The 17,480-nt window shown below is 38.8% G+C and overlaps 1 protein-coding gene across 1 annotated transcript; it reads right to left on the bottom strand.

Annotated features, from left to right (window-relative positions):
* Nucleotides 1–1,141: 1,141 nt before the first annotated feature.
* LOC105823840 (guanylate-binding protein 4-like) lies at nucleotides 1,142–16,196 on the bottom strand. The gene is made up of 11 exons (XM_012661099.1): nucleotides 16,046–16,196; nucleotides 12,425–12,620; nucleotides 11,805–11,932; nucleotides 10,729–10,838; nucleotides 10,330–10,526; nucleotides 8,688–8,933; nucleotides 7,499–7,779; nucleotides 6,043–6,255; nucleotides 2,813–2,915; nucleotides 2,268–2,461; nucleotides 1,142–1,413 (listed from the first exon to the last, which is right to left on the bottom strand). The coding sequence occupies exons 2-11, from the start codon at nucleotides 12,612–12,614 to the stop codon at nucleotides 1,192–1,194; spliced, it is 1,884 nt and encodes a 627-aa protein (XP_012516553.1). The 5' UTR covers nucleotides 12,615–12,620; nucleotides 16,046–16,196; the 3' UTR covers nucleotides 1,142–1,191.
* Between the last annotated feature and the right edge of the window lie 1,284 nt (nucleotides 16,197–17,480).

Here is a 17,480-nt window from a genome sequence, read left to right as displayed (position 1 = left end):
GATTCACAGTATTTCTAGTAGTAATAGTCACTTTCATCCTGTCATGGGAACTCTTCCATTCATGTACATTATTTCATTTTTAATTTTAATATTTATATTTATTCATATTTGACTATATAAATAAATTCATACAAAATATTAAAGGCACAGAAGAATATATTATTTAAAGTTATCATTCCGTTTCTCACCTTAACTATTCAGGTCCATCACAGTTGTGACCCTGGATACTAGTTTATCTTGTATTTTACCAGACAGAGATAATAATATATATACATATTTATTATTTTTTAAATTCAGTGGCAGTAATTATACACACTTCCTGTATCATTATATTTTTACTTAGGGTACCTCTTGGAGGCTTTCTCATGTTAGTGCAAATAGAGTTTCTCTTTTCATTTTAGTGACTATAGGGTATTACTTTGAAAGTATTTCCTAAGATTTACCTTATCAGTAGCTGCCAGGGGGATTTAAATGTTATTTCCAGTCTTTTGGCATTACAACGATTCTGCAACATATATACTATTAATATTACGTTATGTTAAATTTATGTAAACAAATATATACACAAATACCTAAATGTGGAATTGCTAAATCAAAGGTCTGTGCATTTACATTTTTGATACATAATTCGAACAGTTCACACTCTCACTAGCCAATATGAGACACTGCCAGTTCCCCCAAACCCTTGCCAGCTCAGTGTCCCGTCAAACTATTCTTCCTTGCCCACCATAGAGGTGAAATAAGAACCTCGTAGTTTTACTTTGTACATCTTTTATTATCGGTAAAATGAAACATTTTTCATATTTTTGCCTATTTAAAAAATGTGGTGGTGCTCTCTTCTCATAGATTTGCAAGAGTTAATTATAACTTAAATTATCTCTGTGACTATAATATAAATTGCAAATGTTTTCTTGATCTGATCATTAGTCTTTTTGCTTTACTTAAATCTTTCTATGAATAATTTCCCTATCTTCCAACATGTTTCCTTTTCTATAAATTATTAATTCAATCAAAATTAACTTTGATTTTGTGGATGTCAGGTCCTGATATTCTTCATTAATTGCTTTTTATTTTTAAACTCTGCTTGAATGAAACTACTATGACACAGATATTTAAAAAATGAGCAACACTGTTACGCTATTAAAACAAAAGAAACTTTATTTTATAATTTGCTTACCAGGAATACTCAGCCTATCTAATATGTGAGCTGAGATATTTCATCCCTGCACCAACTAGCTTAGCAGGTACAGGTAAGACTGCAAGGAACATATTGGCAGCCGTGTCAAGGATCTGTGAAATCACCGAGGGTCTTGCATTGTTAGCTCTTTCAATCTTTTCTTGTAGTCGATTGATCTCATTACTTAACTCTTCAGATTGCTTTTTAAATCCTTCCTTAAGCAGTTCTTCTTGGACCTATAAAGGGAGAATAATCCACTTTTGCAAAACCCCAGTTTGTAAGAGTCAGAGTTTTGACAATTTGACAATTCAGCAGTTAAGCTTATGTTTATTTCTCTAACATCTTAGAATACTCTTTGATGAGTTTGTTCAAAATTTCCAGGTGATCAGGCCTCAGTAGTGGGAGCACACATGGTTTATACCTTTGTGAAATTCCCTCACTGGGGTGAGGCAAGGAGTTTTGTTGTAGCACAAAGAATGCACTTTGGGAGGGAATGTAGATTTAATTCTAATTAATTCTCTGTTATACTGAGTAAGCAGGGCTATGCTCATCTAACAAATTATGGGAGCTGCTGACCCTGGATAGAACTCTTGTGGTCAAGCTCCAGGTTGGGCCAAAGAATGTATGTTACTCTAGTTGTATAGGATGAATCAGGAAGATACGGAAACAAATGAAGCAATTTCATGGCTTTCAGCATCCCCCATTCCATATCAGGCCAAATCTAACACCTTCAGACCAGATGGATCTAATTCAGGACTCTTGGATGGTTATGCCAAGAATCCCAAGGACTGGTGGACTAAACCTATTTTACTGGGGCACAGTGAGACCATCCTATATTCACCACACACAGCAGCCAGAACCCTGGGGGATGTCACATGTACCCTCCAAAGGCTAACACTACAGATGGTGCTGGAGTCTGTAAACTTACAAGCTTCATTGGGATTGAGAGGTTTGTATTTGAGGTTTTAGTGAAATCTATACTTTCGTGCTTCCTTCTTGAATTATAACTATTCTTAAAATTGTGGAACTTCCCTTCCTGAGGAAGCAGAGCTTTTTCCCTCAAGCATTTTCAGGCTTCATCCAGACTCACCTTCAGCTTGTGCTCCAGCATCTTTTCATGCTCTCTTAAAAGATTTTCCCTTTCCCGCTCCATCTTTTCTGTAAGTTGGGCTATGTTTTCTCGGAAGCTTCTCTCTTGAGCCTCCATCATTTGCTGCTGCTCCTTCTGTTTCTGTCTTTGCACCAACATTTCCTTCTCAGCTGCCTCCTTCATGGCCCTCTCCGCTGTTCCACAAACATTTTACAGAGGAAAGAAAATTACAGTCAGGCCTGAATTCTATCTTCCTGAATTCAGAGACCAAACTGACTTTGGAAAAGGTAGGGAGGTGGATGACTGGGACTATCTGAATTACCCCACTAGCCATGTCAGGAAGAGCATGTTTCCGAACATGAAGGGAAGACACTGACTGGTTGGATGTAAAACCCCAACTCTCCATGTTGCTTTAAGATTTAGCAGAGCATGTGTTCTCTAGCAGGAGGAAGCTCCTCGTGTCAGGAAAATCTTTCTGTCTGATCAGGCAGAGGGCATTGGAGGAAGCTACCAACCCCTCTGAGAGCCGAGCCCTGCCCCTGTACCCGCTATGGCCTTCTCTCCAGCAGTGAGGGCTTTGTCTGACTGCAGGATGGATTCCTCTGTAACTGCCTGTGACTGCAGGAAGCTCTGGAGGACCTCGTTTGCCTGAGGAACCAAGAAGAAGCAAAGATCTGTCAGGTAGCAAAGATCTAGTCTTCTGATGAGGAAATTATTGTTCAGTAAAGCCACATATCTAACCCTGTAATTCTGCATCTGCTTAGGATGACACAGTGCTTCTTTCCTTCCTTGGCCACAACAAAAAGTCCAAGCTCTTTGATGAGATGTAAGAACCCTCCACAGCAGCCTCCTTCCCAACTCTCTAGCTTCTCTCCCAGGGACACTGCCACCACCCACCCCAGGTGCAGACACCAGATTTACTGCTGTTCTGCAAACACTGACTCTCCATTGTTTGAAATATTTTCACATTCTTTTTCTTCTGCCTGGATGCCGTGCTACCCTTTCTTAACTAGTACAGCATCTATAAATACTTCAACTAAGAGCTCCCACCTCAATGTCAGAAAGCTTTCCAGGCTGCCTTCTGAGTTTCTTTCACAGGTTTACTGAGGTATGATTGACAAGTAAGAATTGTCTACATTTAAGGTATGTAGCATGATGTTTTGATACATGTATACACTGTGAAGCGATTGCTACAATAAAGCCAAGTAACATGTCCATCACCTCCTTCAGTTACCTTTTTTGTGTGGTGAGAATACTTGAGATCTACTATCTTAGCAAATTTCAAGTATATAATACATTATTTTAACTACAGTCACCATGCTATAAATTAGGTGTTCAGAATTTACTTATATTATAAATAAATGTTTGTGACTTTTGATCAATATCTCCCATTCTCCCCTACTTCCCTGCCTCTGGAAACCAACATTGTCCTCTCTATTAATATGACTTTGAGTTTCTTCTTTTAAATTTCACATAAAAGTGAGTCATACAGTATTTGTCTGTCTGTGTCTCCAGGTTCATTCATATTGTCATAGTGGCAGGATTTCCTTCTTTTAAGGTTGAATAATGTTTCATTATATTATATATATCTTCTTCACCTATTAATTTGTGGATATACATTCAGATTGTTTCTACAGGATGGCTATTGTGAATAATACTGCAATCAACATGAGAATACAGATATTTCTTCAAGATAGTTATTCTATTTCCTTTGGAATATAACTGGAAGTCCACCAATAGCTGTTAAAAATAATAAATAAATTCAGTAAAGTTGAAGGAATAATAAATAAATTCAGTAAAGTCGAAGGATTAAAAAACATAGAAAAATAGTTGCATCTCTATATACTAACAAAAAACTGAAAAAGTTAAGAAAACAAACATTTACAATAGCATCAAAAAGAGCAACCTACTTAGAAATAAATTCAATCAAGGAGATGAAAGAACTATAAAGTGAAATCTATAAAATACTGATGAAAGAAATTGAAGAAGACATAAAATAAATTGAGAGATATCTAATGTTCATGGGTTGGAAGAATTAACATTGGTTAAAATGTCCATACTACCCAAAGCCATCTACAGATTTAATGTAATCCCTATGAAAATTCCAATGAGATTTTTCACAAGAAATAAGAAAACAATTCTAGAATTTGTGTAGAACTATAAAAGACCTGAGTAGCCATATCAATCTTGAGCAACAAAAACAAAACCAGCAGTATATTACCTGATTTCAAAGTCTGCCACAAAGCAATAGTAATAAGTAATATAACACTGGCATAAAAACACACACATAGCCGAATACGACAGAATAGAAATCCAGGAAATAAACTAACTCATATATGGCCAAATAATTTTCAACAAATGTGCCAGAAATATGCCATGTGGAAATGAGACTGTCTTCAATATATGGTACAGGGAAAATTGAATATCCAAAAGAATGAATTGGATCCTTATCTTATATCATTCACAAAAATAAACTAAAAATGGATGAAATAGTTAAATATATGACCAGAAATTCCCATATAACTCTTAAAACAAAACACAGAGGAAAACTCCTTGACATTAATCTTGGAAATGATTTTTTTAATTTGACACTAAAAACACAGGCAACCAAATGCAAAAACAAACAACTGGGACTACATCAAAGTAAAAGTTTCTGCACAGCAAAGGAAATGATCAATGAAATAAAAAGGTAACATACAGAATGGGAGAAAAGACTTGCAAACATATATCTCATAAGGGGCTAATATCTACCATATGTAGGGAACTCATACAATACAATAGCAAAAAAAAAAAAAAAAACGTAAGTAATCAAATTAAAAAAGGGGCAAAGAACTGTAAGAGACATTTCTCAAAAGAAGATATTTAAATGGCCAACACCTAAGTGAAAACATGTTCAACCTTACTAAGCATCAGGGAAATGGAAATCAAAAGCACAATTAGATATTATCTCACACCTGTTAGAATGACCATTATAAATGGCCATTATAAATACTCAGAACATAACAATTGTTGGCAAAGATATGGAGAAAAGGAAACCCTTAGATAGTGTTGGTAGGAATGTAAATTTGTACAGTCATCATGGAGCACAGTACAATGTTTTCTCAAAAGCAAAAGTTCTGAGTGTCTAATGGCTGCCAAGTACATAGATTAGCCCTATTAGCTCTACCACTTGCTGGCTATGTTGTCTTAGGCATCTTATTAACCTCTCTGTGCATTGCATTTCTCAACTGCATGATGTGGAAGACAGTAATACCTAATTTATGTTATTATAAGAATTAAATTGATAATCCAACAAATCACCAAACACTATACCTGGTACAGAAAGTGAATGCTCCACGTATGCGACCCATTACGCTCATCGCCATCATCATCATCATTATAATCAGTACATACCAGTATGATAAGAGTAATCACAATATAGCCAATCGACTATTAATTTGTCTTTCTCACGTGAAATCAAAAGCTTCCTGAAGACAAAGTTGTTTGTTTCATAATGTATCCTCTGTACTTAGCACAAAAGTACCTACCCCATTACTTGATAAATAAAAGAAATGTTTCACTTGAATTCCTGATTCTAAATCCTCTTTGAGGAGAAATATTTCTGGTCTCCTTAAGAGTGTCTAACTAATTGTGAATGTAAAAGCTAAAAATGTAAAGATATTACATGTTCTGCTTTCTCTCCACAAATGGTGCTGTGGTCTTAGGTTTTCCGAAGGGGCAACAAAGACCCTCTGACTATACTCTGGTGGCCAGCCCCTGTCCCCTTACTCCTCACCTTAACTCCTTTCCTGGGCACTAGCTCATAGTCCAGTTCAACCTTTTTCTTTGCTTCTAAGTAGAGCTTGTGCCCTCCAGGAACAGAGAAAGTTCCTCTGGAAATGCTTCCCATCAGGGACTCTGAAAGACGTTTAAGTTCGGCCTGGCAATATTTGAGAGATGCCTCTTCATTCCGCAGCAAGAATTCTTCCTTCTTTTTCTCTATGGTTACCTGCCAGGGAAATACAGGGAAATCCAATAGAGAGAAGATGTTAGAAGGGAAGGTCCAGCTATGATCCTTTTATAAGAAGAAGTCTCATGGCCTCAGAATGGACTGCGATGTGGTGCAGACCAGGACTCGGAAGACTTATTTTTGTCTGTCTTCTGATTATTTCACTGTGTGATCTGTGAAAAGTCACTTAATTCCTTTGGAATTAGGCTCAATGTCTGCCAAATTATGAGGTGACACAACATGAAATTTATTGTACTTTTAGTTATAGTAGGATTATCAGGGTCTCAATGTCCAAATATGAGCAATAGAAAGTTGAATTCTTATTGGAAGTAAAATTTCCTCTGAAAACATAGATTGGTATGCATAAAAATATATACGTGGCAAAATAATCCACCAATAATGAGTTAAGTGTATTCCGAAAAGAGTACGAACCCTCTGTGCATTCTTGCAATGAAGATTTGAATATGTGAGGATTTAGGAAAAAAAAATTATTTTGTTTTTACTTGTATATTACAATCCAGCTGGGTTTTATCATTAGGAATGAAGAGAATTTTTTCCCTTTTATGTCAGTCCCAGACAGACTGAAAGGTACTTTCAGTAAACATGCCTATGTTAAGGAGAATTGAGATATCATATAACATTTCTCACCCCTTGTGTCCACACCCTGCATAGTTCCTGAGCCTGTGAATATGATGGATATAATCCTGCGATTAGACTGTGTTATGTAGCACAGGTTGACTTTAAGAAATTTAGGGTACCCTGTTGAACGTGACCTAAATCATAAGACACTTTAAGGCAGTTTTCTCCAGCTAACTTCAAAAGAGGGACTCAGAGAGATTAGAAACAGAGGATTTGATGTGCCATTGCTGGCTGCAAGATGGAGAGTGTGTCTTCAGAGCCTCCACGTGAAAACTAGGGTTGTTTGACTCCTCGTTTTCAGCTTGTGGTACCCTAAGTAAAGTGCCCGGATGCCCTGATAAGGACTTCTGACATGCAGAACTATGAGCTAGTAATATGTGCTGTTTTCAGTTGCTAAACTTATGGTAATTTGTTTAGCAGCAATGGGAAAAAAAAGTGACGATGTTTTAGAAAAAGCATGATCTGTAGGAAATACAGATCTGTAGCCCTTTCATTCACAGGAGTCGAGGTTCCTTCGACATGGTAAAGAGATGAACTATGGGGTCACAAAGATCTAGTTTAGGTGTCATTCAGAAGGGCTGAAACCTGGAAGTTAAAATAGTACCACGAGCTGTTTGTGGAACTCCCGCTCATCGTCCCTGAAGGAGTGCTCCATGAAGGCTGCAATGGCTTCCCTCTCACAGGCCGCGTGCACGTCCAGCAGCTCCTGGAGCGTGTCCATGGGGAGCCTCACTCGCTGGGCCATGTGCTGGCTGTAGTGGTCGGCTGCCCTCTGCACAGCGGCCGAGTTCTCACACTGGGCCAGAGTAGTCACTGCATTCTCCACACAAGGCACTGCTCCACTGTTGATGGCATCCACGTAGGTCACCACCAGGGTCCCCAGCCCTGAATGGCATATATTTCGAGAATAAATAGAAAGTTCTACTCACTTTTTTTTAAGATTTAAGAATCAGCATTCTAAAAATCACAAAAAATTTATTTCCATTTTCTCTTCCTCCCCCTCCTCTTCCTTTTTCATCTTGCTTTATGAATCCAACTCTTTATAGCAACATTACTGATTTTCCTATTCATTCTTTCTTTTATTGCTGTTGAATTCACCCCTTATAAAATTAAATTACTCATTGCAAAACATATGTTTTAGAGTTTCCTGGAAAAAATACTTTCCCAGTTAAATAAAATATATGTGATTTATTAGACAGGGAAAGTATATTACATAATGTATGAGTCCTAATTCCAAATGAGAATGCAAGTCCCCTTATAAAAAAATATCATGAGGAATTTGAAGACGGCAACATAGGCTATTGAAACAAAGTTGGGCTCATCTCAGCATGGGGTCCGGGTGAATGCACAGGTTACACACATGTCCATGAAACCGCACTGTACTTAAGACAATATTTAAATTTGTTTCTCAAACTCTCAATGAGCTTGTGTGGGACTCGTGACCTGCTATTTACATTCTGACTGATGTAAATTTATAAAATGTCTTGTATATTTTCACTGAGAAACATTCATCCTGTATGACTTTTCCCTATCACGCAGATTTCTCTCCTAACAGCAGTTTGTGCTTATGTCATCCATGTATTAATTTCATGAGATATATTAGGCCTCGATAAATCCTCACATGAGGAAAGTTTAATTAAGAAATAAGCATTTGTATGTGTGGCATGAACATCTGCTTCTCCAAATTCTTATTCAGAAGTAAACAAAATTATTGATAAACCTGCGGAAGCATCACAGCTTCATCTCACACACTGGACCACAGAAAGATGTGCTTTGGGTAAAAAGAGACTCACGGTTCCCGGTGACAATGATTCCCTCTCTGAGGGTCTTGGTCTTTGCATGGGTGAAGATGTAAGAACAGAAATTTTCTGATTGCACCCGGAAATTCCTTTCCAGTTGGTCTTCTGGCACTTCCTCGATATGGCATAAATTTTTTGTGTTACTTGTAGGCCGGTCAAAGACAAAGCACTTCCGTTTTGGAAAGAAACGCCTGATACACTCTCTAGGCATGTTGGAATTGTGGATTCGGGGATTCTTGCCTGTGGAATTGTAAAAAGAGTGTTCACTGAAGAGACGGCCTGTAGGGAAGGGCCAGTGCTGAGGACTTTTCCAAGGATGCCTGTATCAGTGCAGCTGCCCTGCCTTGTAAATCTTCTGTATCCAATCATACAAAGCAGCTTTATGCTAATCCACCCAAGGCATGGAAACCCATTTTTGTACAGGGTGAGAATCAAGGCAGTCCTTCTGGAGAGCAAAAGGAGGCATACATGGCAAACGAAGAAATTTATGATTGGTTTTCTCAGCCCTTGTATGGTGGCCAGGAGATTGACTATTTATTAAATGTTTCTGAGGGGTTGATTAATCACAAACATTGTCATAAATACTTTTCTGGTATTACAGTCACATGTCAGAAATGAAATGCGGGCTCTAAAGCAAACTAAGCTATAAATAAGGGTAAGATGGTGTTGGAAATAATTTCATGAGGAAGACATGATACCCACATCAGTAAAGAAAAATGGTTCAAAATCAGAGCCAAATTTATAAACATCATAACTATGTTTAGAGATTCCTTTAGCAGAAAAGTCCAGAGTAAAGTTAATCTAAATGGAATTTGGAGACCTCACCACTTTTCTATGTCAGTATATATTAGATTTGACATTGTCCTCCAGAGGGATTCTGTGGCATAGATCATCTTTGCAAAATAAAGGTTTGTGGAAAGGATGAATAAGTGAATGAACAGAAGTTGACATTGAGCCAGTTGTCATCAGTTCTCCACTCCACTAAATATAATCCATGTAATAACTTTATGATAGATTGACGACATATTGTATAAGGCTGCAGAATGAAGAAAGTGATGTTATGGAAAAGGTAAAATGAAGGATTTGATGGTCTTACTGGAAACACTTATCAGTGTTATTTTTCAATTCCTGAATCATGTAGTGTATAGATCTCCTTTTCTCTGAAGACGTAACTACCCAGGCTGATAAAATATACAGAGTGAAATATATTTTCAAAATTATGTCATTTGATTTCTTATGATTCTGTGTTTACCAACTTCCAATTAGATGAGGTAATTTTCTCCACATTGAGTAAGAGGAGCCTTTAATCTTAATAAGTAACACAAATATATGAGTCTTAGGAAGTAATAGCGATGATTGTAATGCTGAAGTTTTTCTTTCATGGTATTGATTGGTCTAAAATCATTTGATAGAACATTAAGTCCTAAATTTCCTCAGTGAATTTAAATTCCAGCTTCTGGAAATTTTCAAGTGATAATGACCTCTAAAATCACAGCCACCTGTCCATCACCAATCACCATTATCATGGGCCTCACTTCATTCTCCTATGAACATTTATGTAAGGTGCTGAATGACTGGGTTTATTCGATCTCACCCCCCTACTGAGCTTTCCCACACCCAGGCCATGATCTGGTACCTGGAATCAGCTTCAAGGCATTCTCTAGGTACTCATCTTCTGTGATGGGATGTTCATTTAACTTCAGCTCCAAGGTGAAATCCCGTACAGTCCAAACAAAGTCTGGAAAAAAACTCACAAATTCGGTGGCATTCTCTACTTCGTCAGGTGCCGGGCAGGATTTTGCCCTGATTAGCTCTGTTAGTTCAGTCACGTAGCTGAAATCTTAGCTAAGGAATGAGAAGCACCCTACACAATAATTTCTAGATTGCAACTGGAAACAAATTTTAAAGATTGCCTTTTTCCCTGTGTCCATTCCTACTCAATGAGGACAATTGAGTCCCAGCAAAGAAGACACAGTGTCAGTTTCTATTCTGCTAAACTCAATAAAATATTGACATTCACTTTCTGGAAGGATACTGCAGCTGCTCCAGGGCCTGGTGGTTGATGGTGTTCATGCTGTTGTAGACAAAGGTGCTGCTCAGAAGCACAGCCAGGGCGAAGATCCAGCAGTCATTCTTAGGATCACCCTAAAATGCACATTTGAGCAAAGGACTTAGGAGTCTATTCTTATTCATTCATTCATTTGGTTGTTCTTTCACTATTCAGCTGTACCACAGCTGGATAGTAGGGTAAATAGCATAAATTTTGAATGGATTGCTACATTCAAACCTCATTTTTAGTATTTACATTGAGCCCTCTCAGAGCATCATTTCATTTACCTATTAACAGAAATTAATGACATTGTTAATGTGCATAAAATATTTAATAAAGTGTCTAGAACATAGTAGGTGTCCAGTAATAAATGGGCAATTATTTCACTGCAATTTTTTCTCAATCATTACTATATTAAGGACACAAATGCTATTTATTCACAGCACAATTCACAATTGCATGCATATGGAATCAACCTAAGTGCCCATCAACTGATACATGGATAAAGAAAACATGGTATAAATACACACACACACACACACACACACATACATATATGCACACCATGGAGTACTACTCAACCATGATAAAGAATTAAATACTGTCTTTTGCAGCAACTTGGATGGAACTGAAGACCATTATCCTGAGTGAAGTAATCCAGGAATGGAAAAACCAAATGCCACATGTTCTCACTCATAAGTGGGAGTTAAGCAACGGGTATGCATGGCCATACTGATTGACTAAATAAACACTGGTGACTCACAAGGGGGAGGGTGAGAGGGGAGTACAGGATAAAAAATTACCTATTGGTATTATGTACACTATTCAGGTGACAGGTGCAATTAAATCCCATAGACTTCTCCACTATACAATTCATACATGTAACAAAAACAATTTATACCCCTAAATCTATTAAAATAAAATTAAATACACACACAAATAAATAAGACAAGGATTTTGCAACCAGTGAATTATCTTCAATATTTAAAAAGCAAGTTTAAAACTCCAAGAAAAAAAATGATAAGAGGACCACCATGAGCAGAGAAGATTCTCTGCCTCACCTTTTCCACATCACCCAAGCCCTCGGTGTCTAGAAGGACTAGGGTGTGGTCCAGCTTGGAGGGATGGGGCACACACCACATCCAGATACCTTTGGTTTCAGACCTCACTGTGGAGCCCAGAGGGAAGCCTACAAGGAAGGAGGAGAAACAACAAACAGTGACAGCAGATAGACCAGGATGCCCAGGGGTTACATTGTATATGAAATATACAAGCACCTTACTGTCTGCTGTTTTGCTCATCCATTTTTCAAAACAGGATATATTAAACTACACTTGTTTTCTGTTTGAAATGACCATGTACCTTGAGCTAAAGTGGTGTAGGATAAAGAAAAGGAGTAATTGCTGCAAGTGAGCTCCTGAGCAGGTGAGAGTGGATGGGATTGAGAAGACCAGTAGAGTGGATCTTTTGATAGGGCTGGGATAATTATTGACTACTGGACAAAAGAGTAAGATTTTATGGACATATTGGGGTTGAGATTGTAAATTTGGTGGGGAGAATTAGGTGTTTTCTTCATTGGGAGGAGTCATGCTCTTCTTTAAGATAACCCTAGAGGAGGTATGATCTGCCTGTGTTATCACTGGTTCCAAGCAAATGGCTCCTGCCCCAGCACCACACTCACCTTGTCTTCGTGCTGCAAGACGATTCATGAGATAGGATTTTCCTGTACGATATAGCCCTACAATGGCCACCACTACCACAGGCTGAGAAATCTTGTTCAGAATCTGTAATGCTCTTGGATTCACCGTCATCTGCTCTTTCTGGTTTTCCACTAGACAAATGGGGGCGATCATGGTGGATTCAGATGCCATGATAACCTGAAAACCCAGAAACACCACTCAGTAGAAAGCAAGAGCTCAAAGTCCTCTGTAATGATTACCCAAAGCACATGCATATCAGCTTTCTGCTTGCAGAAGGTATATACCAATTTCTTATGTTTCGTGTGTTTCTTAAGGAAACATCTCATGATTCTTACGAAAACCCTAAAAGAGCCTTGCCAAGGGGATCATAAAATGAATAGAATGAGAAAAGCAAAGAGGTGATGACAGAGCCTAATACTAAACTTTGGGGGCAAATAGAGGCAGAATGTGATACGAAGGAAATGAAGAATTGTCAGAAAAGGTTTTGGCATTCCAGAAGAATTCGTTCTCTCGTTAATTTAGGAAATATTATTGAATAGCTACCCTGTGCTGGACACAGGTCTAGGTGCTCAGTGTCAAGCCAGGAACAAAATTGTTACAAATGCCTGCCTATTGGAGCTCTATTCTAGTTGGGGACAAATAATAAATAAAGCAAATAGGAAAAAAATTATGTATTTATACTAGATGATGGTATTTCTCAGGACAAAATAGCAGGGAATGGGATGGAGAGTGTTGGGAATTGAATTTGTATGAAGGGTAGTTAGAGAAGGCCTCCCTGAGAAAGAGACAAAGTGAAGGTGATCATTGATTAACCTTGATTGACAGACTTAGAGAATTGGTGGAAGCAGGAGCAGGCTGGATAGAGGAATGATCATGGAAAAAGGAAGAAAAGATAATGTAGGTCTCTCTTAAAACACAATAGGACAGATTTTTAGAGGAACTAGACAAACATGGGGGTCTAGAATTTATTTATTTATTTTTTAGCTCAAAGAAAAAGATAGGTCTTATTTATAGGCTGACAGGGAAAAGATCCAGTAGCCAGGGTTTGTTAGGGGCTTCCCAGATATGACAGGGTCCCACATCTTGTCAAGACTATTCTTCAAATGTTTTCTTCATAATGAGTGAGGCACTGCAAGAACTCAAGAGACAGAAAGCAGTGACAGAGCATTGACTGTTCGTGTATTTTCTCAAAGACAGCATTCAGCAACTTTCTCATGTACCCTTCCTTTACTAGCTGTGTGACCCTTGGAAAGATTATTAATTTCTCTCCACCTCAGTTTTATACTCTGTAGAATGGAAATACTAACAGTAAAAATCTATTGGTTATTAGGAGTATTAAATGTCTCATTATAATGCTCTTAAAATCATGCCTGGTACGTAGTATATCCTCTATAGGCATTGTATAAAAATAGAGTGTCTAAGAAGCCAGGGAGGGTAATTTTTAAATGAAGCTGAGGGGTTGACTTTGGACAGAAACAGTGATGCTGCTCTCCAGGGTGCAAACAAGTGCAGGGCATAGCCCATGAGGAGGATGAATAGGCAGGAGCTGACCCAGTGGAAAGTGCTGGTAGGAGGGCACGAACACGGGTTGAATCACGCAAGGGGAACCCAGAGCTGTCCTGGGATGTCACAGCACAGTTCTGGAGTCAGGAGGCTGGGGTTCAAACCCTAGGGTTCAGATCACCTGTTGCCTTGAAAAATGGAATTTATTTCTGCAAACTAGATTTTCTTATCAGTGCTATAAGTAAGCAATGATGAGTGCCTGATTCATTACTGTAATGCTGATTTAAAAAGTAAACTCTCAAGAAATAATTATCTTAAATTTTCAAGATTTCTAGCATGAGTAGTGGCTTTTTTTTTTGGAGAGACAGGGTCTTGCTCAGTTGCCTGGGGCTGGAGAGTGCAGTGGTGTCACCATAGCTTACTGAGCTTACTGCAACCTCCAACTCCTGGATTCAAGCCATCTGCCTGCCTCAGCTTGAGTAGCTGTGACTACAGGCAAATGTCACCATGCCCAGCTAAATTTTCTATTTTTTTGTAGACACAGGGTCTTGCTATGTTACTCAACCTGGTCTTGAACTCCTGGCCTTAAGCAGTCCTTCCACCTGAGCCTCCCAAAGTGCTAGGATTACAGGCATGAGCCAGGACACCCGGTGGCAGCGTGTTAATATGTGTCAGTATGTTCTGTGAGATGCAAATTACCAAGAAATAAAAAAATATCTAAAATCTCCTTGTCAGCAAAATCATCACTTTGTTTCTTACCAGACTTCCTCTATAGAATTTCTCTTTTTTTTCTGTAGGCGCTTGGGAGCAGGACTGGAGGAGTGAAACCTGGGCCTTTCACTGGTGTGTACTGAACAGGAAGAATTGTACAGTATATCCCTTATATTGAGTATTTTAAAAGCTTTTTGTGGGAATAGATGAATTTACAGAATTATGTTTGTGTAAAGCAAAGCATACTGAGATATCCAAACCAGGAAGCTTTTGAATCCAAAACAAACTAGTAGAAAAAGATGGCTCAATTAGTTGTGAGTAAACAATCAACGGTTTTCAAAAGTTACCGTCCACGGAGACATCCAGAGTAAGAGTTAAAAATGCCTCAGCCGGGCGTCAGGCCTGTAGCCCCAGAACTTTGGGAGGCTGAGGCTGGAGGATCCCTTGAAACTAGGAGTTGGAAACCAGCCTGGGCAACATAGCTAGACCTGTCTCCACAAAAAGTATAAAATAAAATCAGCCAGGTAGGGTGGCAGGCGCCTGTAGTGCTAGCTAGTCGGGAGGCTCAGGCAGGAGGATGCTTGAGCCCAGAAGTTGGAGGCTGCAGTGACCTATGATCGCGCCACTGCATTCCAGTCTAGGTGACAGAGAAAGTCCCTGTCTCTCGAAAAAAGAAAAAAGCCTGGAACTCTGTTTTTTCAACCAGTACAGCACGTTTTTCTGATGCAGTTCTTGCATGGACTAGGCATTAAAAGCAGCGCATGATAAACAAACAAGATTAGACCTTAAAGTCATTCTAAAACAGCTAATTAGTGACAGTGAGACTGAAATTCCATATAATGACGCTTTGTAGCATCTTTCTAATGTTAAATGTAGCTGATAGAAAAGTAATCAAGAGTCAAACTTTCAAGGATTTAAATTGCCTGCAGCAAGGATCTTTTCTCTGTTTCTCCAATGTCCGGCAGGGGGCAGCCAGGAAACGTCTGAGAAAGGAAGAGGGAGAAAGCAACCCCACAGCAGCGCCTTTGCGAGGGGGCTGGATCGTGGTTCTTCCGTGGGAGAAAGGACTGCAGCTCTCCTCTCGGTTGAGCATGGGCTCTTCGCCGCAGCCCTGAGTGGATGCCCGAGGAGGAGCGGCTCATGCTGGGGACTTAGCGCGCGCTGTCGGCTCGCAGCCACCTCTGAACCAAACTGAGACTCTGAGCCACCTGGAGCAAAGCGGGGGTCCCACCGAATCTGGAAGACCGGTGCAGTCCTCCAACTACCTCTGTCACCCGCCGTGTGGAGTCCCCCCAGCCTCCCCCTGTGGAGTCTACTATTGGGAATTCGTTGTTGTTTGTTTGTTAACCCAAATGTGCACGAAAGGGAAAGCTTAGGAGCGACCTTACCTGGTGCTGGCGCGGGCGCTGCAGCCACAGGTCAAGTTCTCAGCTGTCCTCCTTGCTCACCCCTTCAGCCCTCCTGAGTCTGCCTCCTAGGGATACCGACTGTTCTTAGAAGCTGAAAGCCACGCAGGGTATACAGACATCCAATTAAGGGGCTGGCGTGGAGAGAACCGAAATCGAAAGCATTAGCGCTTTCGCGGAAGTGAACTGTTAGGATTTTTTCTGTTTTCCTGAGGCAAGAGACCAGAAGAGGTGGGAGAAAATTGCTGAGTCCTCAACATCAGACTTCTGAAACCCAGGCTTGCCCCTCTTCCACCCTTGGCTTAGATTTCTTTAGCCCCCAAAATGAATATAGAACACGAGATGTGAATGTAAACAAAGTAAATGTAGATTCAGAGTGTTTCAACAGCCTGTCCATCAGGGTAATTTTGTCAGGAAAAAAGTTTGGGTTTTTGCTTGTTTTTAACTTGTTTACTTGCTCGTTTCTCATCTCTTTTTTTTTAAGTTCCTTTTTCATTAACTGTAAAAATACATATGTGTGTTTGTTTATATATGTGCGTATAAATGTATGTATTCCCTAAAATTATAGTCCAGAGGTGCAATTATAGTCCAGAGGTGGCAAGTAACCACTTCCTCTCTTTCAAAAAACAGTCATGTCATTGAAACTGGACATTTTGGAGGGCAGTAGGATTATTGGACTATTCAAAGCATAATTCATTATTAAGAGTCTTACCCAGGCTACCAGGAAAAGTGATTCAATTCCTAAGATCACTAGCCAGTTTGTCAACAGAAGTTGAGAAAACTTCTACCCAAAAAAATGGGTAATGTGTCCCCAGTTTTACCTGTCTACCCCCTAAATCTTTCTATTGGTTTAAATATATCTAATTAAACATTTGCAAATTTTTAAGTCCAAAATTTTAGGCATTTTTTCTTAAAAAGTTAAAATTACTGGTGCTGATTTTAAGACAAAACTTGAAATTTATTTCCTGTAACTGATATTGAAACTGAAAATAAAGTTAATCTAATTTGAAATAAGACCAATAATAATAAGTCAGCTTCTTTTTCTTCTGACCATTTTAATGTACATTTTTATATCAGGAAACCCCTTTCTCTCATAAACAAAAAGTAAAAAAGGAAAGTTATGATTGAATCATGGTAAATATTGTGTATGAACCAAATGAATTCCACCAAATTTCCACCCAGGCACCCCTTTTCAAATAATCTAATGACAATGACACTAGATAGTCATGAAGATGTTAAGAAGAAATTTAAATCACAGTGCATGTTATATATACATATATATTTTGATTACACTTATGAGAAGACATATATAGCAACATATCTATGTTACATAGGTAAAAGCCTAGAAGTATTCACCCTACCACTGCCCAAAAATATTAATACTTCTAGCTCAAGTGATTTTCAAAATTTTTATCTG

This window comes from Propithecus coquereli, unplaced genomic scaffold, assembly GCF_000956105.1.
Source record: "Propithecus coquereli isolate 6110/MARCELLA unplaced genomic scaffold, Pcoq_1.0 Scaffold7, whole genome shotgun sequence".
In the NCBI taxonomy this organism is placed as follows: Eukaryota; Metazoa; Chordata; class Mammalia; order Primates; family Indriidae; genus Propithecus; species Propithecus coquereli.
This window is presented reverse-complemented; position numbering and strand designations above follow the sequence as displayed.

Excerpts from the sequence above, each read along its gene's own strand:
- LOC105823840 (XM_012661099.1), bottom strand. The coding sequence starts at position 12,614 with ATGGCATCTGAATCCACCATGATCGCCCCCATTTGTCTAGTGGAAAAC. Across the intron at positions 7,780-8,687 it reads AATCATTGTCACCGGGAACC|GGCTGGGGACCCTGGTGGTG; the intron begins GTGAGTCTCTTT and ends TATGCCATTCAG. Across the intron at positions 1,414-2,267 it reads TGCTGGAGCACAAGCTGAAG|GTCCAAGAAGAACTGCTTAA; the intron begins GTGAGTCTGGAT and ends CTCCCTTTATAG.